A 6658-nucleotide genomic window follows, 5' to 3' on the forward strand; every position below is an offset into this window, starting at 1 on the left:
ATGTGCAAACATCTGGGAAAAGGTGAGGTGAATTTAACTTAACAATCAGATTAAAACGAAAGCAGCTAGTTTCATGAACCGGGAGTTTACGGTAATTTATTTACAGAGGAGAATTAATTAGTCTAATAATACGAACAATATAAATAGTAATTTTGTGTAATAATGAATGTTCCTGATTAAATGGTAATTTAGTTTTTGTAAGCATTTTTTTAAATTAATAAAAATCAATAAAGAAGATACTAATAAAACCGATTCTAACAGTGTCGCAATTACACGTGATAGTCGGGGGTTCAAAACCTACAAACAATCACAACATATGTTAAGCAGTATGATAATATCCCACCTTGGATTCACCGACCTTTGGTGAGTCAGCTGTTATCACACTTTGAGCGGAAAATGTGTTAACAAATAATTGCCGGGACCTAAAATTCCATTTTACAAATCCGGAGACTCGGTTAGTTTAAATTTAACGTTTACAGAGCTAAAATTTAATTATGGATAAAAATGAATTTTGTCGGGACTTTGAATACTGTTCGACTTATGCGGAATTTCGAGTTTAGTGACTTTGAGGTATTAAGAGTCAAATTTAATAATAATAATGATAATAATCGATTTAATCATCCTCACTATGGCCAGTATCAATATTATAATCATCCTCATTATTATAATCACCACAACATACATGGTCATTATTATCTCAATCACCTTCGTCAGCAACAACAGCACGACTGTCCTATTGCTGATTGTCGTGATCACCAATTCAGCTCAATACAATTTTATTAAGCGGTTTTTGTTTTCTTTTTCCCATAACAAAAGTGACATTAATATAGATGACGTTGAAAAGTTTCTTATTCAAGTTAATACATACAAGTTTCAAAACTTTATTAATAAACTAAACACTTGAACAACACTTTTAAAAATGAACACAATAGCTTAGTTATTTATACATATCTGTGCACAATATCAATACAATAACGATGTCATCATTGTTTTAAGCATGTATGCTATCTGTACAATTTCACCTGGCATTTCTTTTTGTCGGTTTATTGTCTTTTGTTGGACACATAATAATGTTGGCATTATCATATTTGTGAATATCACCCATGCTCTTTGTCATTTTAACATCATTAGAAGAGAAGGAGGAGGAAAGAAAGAATAATTAGGAGGAAGAAAATGAGGGGTGACGGATGAGGAACAAAAAAAGGCAGAGTAGGAAAAGAAGGAGGAAAGAGTTTGAGGAAGCGGAATGATTGTGATGATTATTATAAATTACTTGTTAAAATATTTTATATGTTTTCACTCGTGTTACATAGTCGATCCGTGTCATTTTCTGTTCTACATATATGTAGTGAATCAATTCAGCGATAAACAATTTCATGAACACCTATTCAGACATATTGTTACATTTGTCCTTGTGTAGCGGACTATATCACTGTCATCTATGTTATCGCCATCATAAGAGTAATCTTAGGAATATTACGGTGTAAGTCAACTATTATTTCATCAATGTATCTTAAATTTAACTCTTTATTGTGACAGTTAGATTCCGAAAAATAGATAAAATGTTAATCACCAAATGGCGAAAAATAAAACATGATAGCAAAATGAAAAATATTACAGGCTAGCTTTGATTAACGGCAGTGATAAAGGTGACATATCGTAACGGCACCCTAGAACCATTTTCAGCAGAAATCAACATGAACATTAGAATCAGTTTTGATGTCAGTTTAAATTATTAGAGTAAACTTTAAAGACAATTACCAGATTGCCTGTGCAGCTTACATTTTCATTACTTTTATCTTATGAGTCAAAACATATTTAAATTATGACTAATGCATAATTCTTATTCTTCAATGATTCTTATGTTCACATACAAGTTTTGTACAAGAACAACAAGAAGGAAAAACTAACGAATATGTATAGGTGGGATATGTTTTATTTTCTACTTTTTGCGAGTGATTGTAAATTAAATTAAACTACATACGCCTTCAGTCATATCTATTTCAATGTTTATATGTGTTCCGTTATCTGTTTTAGATAGCATTTTTGTGGTAAAGTTAGATCATTTAAAATTCAGCAGGCATTATTTGCAAACTAAAAACATGTACTTACTATTTCTTTTTGAACCTATGTTACAAATCTACGACAAACGATACATAATACAATGATGTCCCTCAATTTGTACAAGTTAAATAAGCGCTCTTGGATATTTCCTATTTTATATATACATATATATTTGCATCAATAGTGTTCCTGCATGGTTTACTTTTTACTTTGTATGGTAGACTTTATTTCATCCAATTTATTCTCTATATTAAGATACCGATTTGCAAAGATATCTTGGGCAGTTTCTAGGCCATTTATCTTTTTATCTATCTTTCCAACGTCGTCCGCTATTCTGTTGACCGTTTCCGAAACTTCTATAATACCGACATTAAATTCACCAACATGGGCTTTTTCAATGTTTGTAAGTCTCAGTTGTCGTATGTATGTTTTAAGGCTATCCATATATTTCCTTCGCAACACTTTATCATCCGGATAATACTGTTTTACACGCCACAGATTTATACACGATTTTATAACGTTCGCTGCAGCAACTTTTCTGCGATTTTCAATTTGGATCCGCGTCACCATGTTGAAAACGTAGCGTTCTGATCTCGTCTGTTCCAAGTTTCGCGCCAAAACTGCAACGAGTAGAGCGGTTGTCCCCACACCCATGACACCTGTACATATCGAAATATATCGTCCACAATAGCTTTGAGGAATTTTATCACCGTAACCTACCGTCAGAAATGTTGTTGCGATTAGCCACATGACTTCCATGTATGTTGTTGGCTCATTGGGACCGAGGTAATAATTCTCACATGTCCTCATAGCCCAACTATTGACAATAAGTGTTGTTAACATAACTGCGATAAGCAGTCGGTTAGGATAATTTGTCATGGCAGCTTTGAACACAAACACCGTATTGATTTTTATTTTACTCAAAGCTCCTATACTTGTCGTTGACGTATCAGTAAGTAAGCGACTGTGAACAACAGCAAATTTTGCTATTAAGTAAAGCCTTGCCATCATTAAAATTGAAAGAACAGCGTCTACGCTGACCTTTTTTGATACGCCTTCCGGTGAAACATAAACTATCTTAAGGTCTCCGGGAAACGGATGTATAGAACAAACTAATAATTCAACACTTAGGCAGAGCCACGTGGAATCCACTATCACAGAATGCCAGTCCCTAACCCCCGCATCAAGTGCTTTGATTTGCTGTTCCACATAATAATTGAAACAAATCCCAATCAATAGAAGAACAGTAGAAGCGCTGATACCAACTTTTAATACAAAAACAATTATTTCCGTTTTTGGTGTCCTGTGAAATAACACTAATTCAGTTTCTATCATCATCATTATAATTCCAGTAAGAGCCAACGCGCACACGATATCCACAACAAATCTTCTCAGAATCATTAACCCATGTCTCTGATCTAAGCGCTCGCCTAGCGTTCTCCCATTGCCATTGGATTGTAGTCGCGTGTGAGTTATACCTCCGTAAGACTTCATCGGAATCGCATCAGTTTTCTCTTCGTCTACAAATAGAGGAGATGTGATACTATCCGAGCTGTCTTCTCTGTGTAGACTGAAAATATATAATGAACACGATATGAACTAGCTTACCCAATAATCATAAACGTCTGTTGCCGACATGTTTACTGATATAAGAGATAGTCATCAAATTTCTGTAAATATTATTCAACCTTCATGATTGATGACCCACTTAAACATTTTACATTGAAGTCTTTCTTTCATTACACAGATGTCGCCATGTGTTTGCTTTGTATAAACTTAATCATCGCTTACGGCATCTATTGAACATATAGCGTTATTTTCTTCTCTGACGAATACTTAATCGAACACTGAATAACACAAACATTATAAAAGAATCAAATGCTGTGAGACAAATATGTCAGCATTTGGATATAAATATGTAAAATATGTTAGTGTCGCTGTGATCAATATCATATTGCAGATACTTGTATTTACATTTTTTATTGTTCGTTAGTTTGTAGGTTCAATTGATAAGTTAGACAAACGACGGTGAATATCTTTTTTTTAAATTCAGTGTGACAATAATAAAGAATAATTGATTGAAAAATCTCTCATACTACAGAAAATAACCATTGCGTTCCTAAATCTGTCATTGCCAAGTTATGTCCGCTAAAATGAAATAGAATTCAGAACATCCTAAAGTGATACCATTGTATTTCAACAATTGACACGACATCACGAGTAACTACTTTTCGCGACATAACATCGTGTAGTAAATATTAAATACTTAATTGCCTTCAGAGGTTTATGAAAACTGCACACCACTGCTTTAATATTAGTACATATATATAAAACAGTGTTACATGAGTATCTGAAACTTGCATAGAGTTTACTAGGATAAAATCTCACGAGATGCGGAAGCGCCGATTCCGATCCGTTCTAGTAAAATCCACGATAGACAAATACAAGTAATAGACCAAGAGTCTCCTTGCATATCAGACAGCAACATCTAGTGTTAACACCAGTGCTATAAAATCCTGTCTTGCAGCCATCATGTTAGACAAATCGCGTGCTTTAAATGACGTCATTCCAACGCGACTAATGAACGAATTGCGTTATTATAATGATGTCATTTTGTCGTTATGAATGTAATAAAAAGAGCTAAATAAAAATATTAGTTTTCGTTATTTCTTTTCTAATAATGATTAATATCTCAAATGCAAGCAAAATAATCAAAACCGTCTGTCTTCACAGAAACGAATATCTAGCTCTCGGGTAACTGTTTAGCGGAAACTCGGCACAGCCTCGTTACTACCGTAAACAAAAGTTACCCTCGAGCTAGATATTCCGGTCTGTACCGGCAGCCGGTGTAAGATTCTTATAATAATAAACCTTTAATTACAGATATACTTTGAAGAATTTAAGCTAAAAAACATACTTTATTGACATAACGTAAGCAACGTCATTCCGGATCACACGCTTGTAATTCTGTAAGGTCGTATGTTTGTGCAAGTAATATATACATCAAATCAAGAAAAAATAAACACGTTTGGTGTATAATAAAGGCTTTGAATGGCTTCAAGTTATGCATACATTAAATTGTTTTATTTATTTTTAGTTATGCATACTTTTAAATGTTAGTTATGCAAACATTAAAATGTTAACTTAATAGTACTTACCTAAAACGTCTAAGAGTATCTGTGACCTTGAAGAACCCTCCGTAATAACTCATTGTGATGTATGGTTGTCCATAATTATATAACATTCATCGGGGTATTCATAATAAATGTGTAATAAAGTTTGTAACTCTATAATTAACGAATATTGTGGGCATTGTGACATCTTCCATGTTATTTCATTACAATATTGTGTCCACAACTATATTAAACCTTTCGTTACTTGTCGCATCTTCCGTTAAAAATCATTAAAATGTTTACGATTGTCAAACCTTCAGTTACAATTTATTATAGTCTTCAGTTTTGTATTAAACCCTCCTCCATAATTCATGATGGTCTTTTAGTGTCCTTTCTAGACAATTTATTATTAGTCCATGACTGCAACTTTGTTTATTTAACCGGCGTTATTCGAAATTATTTAATATGATTAACAACTTTGTTAAATCCACCGTCTTTATTCATGATTATATAAAAAGAGTCATTAGTGTTAAACTAACTGATGTTATTTGTTGTCCACAAATTTGTTAAACTGACTAGCGTATGTAATCATATGCTAGAGTCCCAACTTTGTTAAACTATTCGTTTATTAATTACATGTATTATATAAAATAGAGTCCTCAAATTTGTTAAGCTGACCTGTTTATTCATAATTATATAATTGTTATACTTAAAGTATACGTCCCGATCACATCTTTTTCATAAAATACTGTTTGTGAAAATGCCAACAGATGTGTAAAGGGGTGAATGAAAGTTTGTAAGTCCGTTTTATTATCAACATATGGTCATGAAATGATATTGGAAAACCCTCTGTTAAAGCTCTTACGATATAATTCGCATATAATTCCCTAGATGAATTAACCCTAAATTTCTCTAAAATATGTAAATCTCTGTGATGATGCATAAACAAAAATACACAAAACTATGTTTTGCCAAATCTATTCTGCTTTGAGTTTTGCGTATGTTAAAAGACCTTGCATAACTTAAAGTAGTTCAGAGATATAAAAAATGATTGCAAGAGTTTGTTTTGGGATGACGTTTCAATAAGTAAGATGGCTGAAAGCAGCTGTTACCGCTGGATGATTATAATCTTTTGTATATGATATAGGTTTATCAATATGAGGTATTCTTAATCAAGGATTAGATGTAACATATGTTTATGAAATCTTATTACATAAAAAATCATTGTATGGCTATTCGACAATATGGTATACAATCTATATTTCTAAATGTAGGAATTTTAGAAAAAGGAAACTACTAATAGGGGATTAGCTCTTTGAGGACATTGAAAGATATTTATTTTTGGAAACATTTGACATATTAAAAAGAAATGTACTTATTAGGAGCTGGCAGAAATGTCATCTATATTTTGAAAGGATTATACTACAGAATTCTTGAACTATAACATAAATACTACAAGCTACATTTCTTATGTATGGTAT

The 6658-nt window shown here is 32.5% G+C and overlaps 1 protein-coding gene across 1 annotated transcript; it reads right to left on the bottom strand.

Annotated features, from left to right (window-relative positions):
* Positions 1-1918: 1918 nt before the first annotated feature.
* Positions 1919-6206, bottom strand: LOC132758127 (small conductance calcium-activated potassium channel protein 2-like). Its single transcript, XM_060749640.1, has 2 exons — positions 5223-6206; positions 1919-3634 (listed from the first exon to the last, which is right to left on the bottom strand). Exons 1-2 carry the CDS (start codon positions 5306-5308, stop codon positions 2263-2265), a joined length of 1458 nt encoding a protein of 485 aa, XP_060605623.1. The 5' UTR covers positions 5309-6206; the 3' UTR covers positions 1919-2262.
* Positions 6207-6658: the final 452 nt, after the last annotated feature.

Source organism: Ruditapes philippinarum, unplaced genomic scaffold (assembly GCF_026571515.1).
Source record: "Ruditapes philippinarum isolate M1 unplaced genomic scaffold, ASM2657151v2 ctg3504_1_1_1_1, whole genome shotgun sequence".
NCBI lineage: Eukaryota > Metazoa > Mollusca > Bivalvia > Venerida > Veneridae > Ruditapes > Ruditapes philippinarum.

What these genes read in the sequence shown, in the direction of transcription:
- LOC132758127 (XM_060749640.1), bottom strand. Translation starts at nt 5,308, where the DNA reads ATGTTATATAATTATGGACAACCATACATCACAATGAGTTATTACGGA. An exon ending in GATACTCTTAGACGTTTTAG is followed by an intron (nt 3,635 to 5,222) that starts GTAAGTACTATT and finishes ATATATTTTCAG; the next exon opens with TCTACACAGAGAAGACAGCT.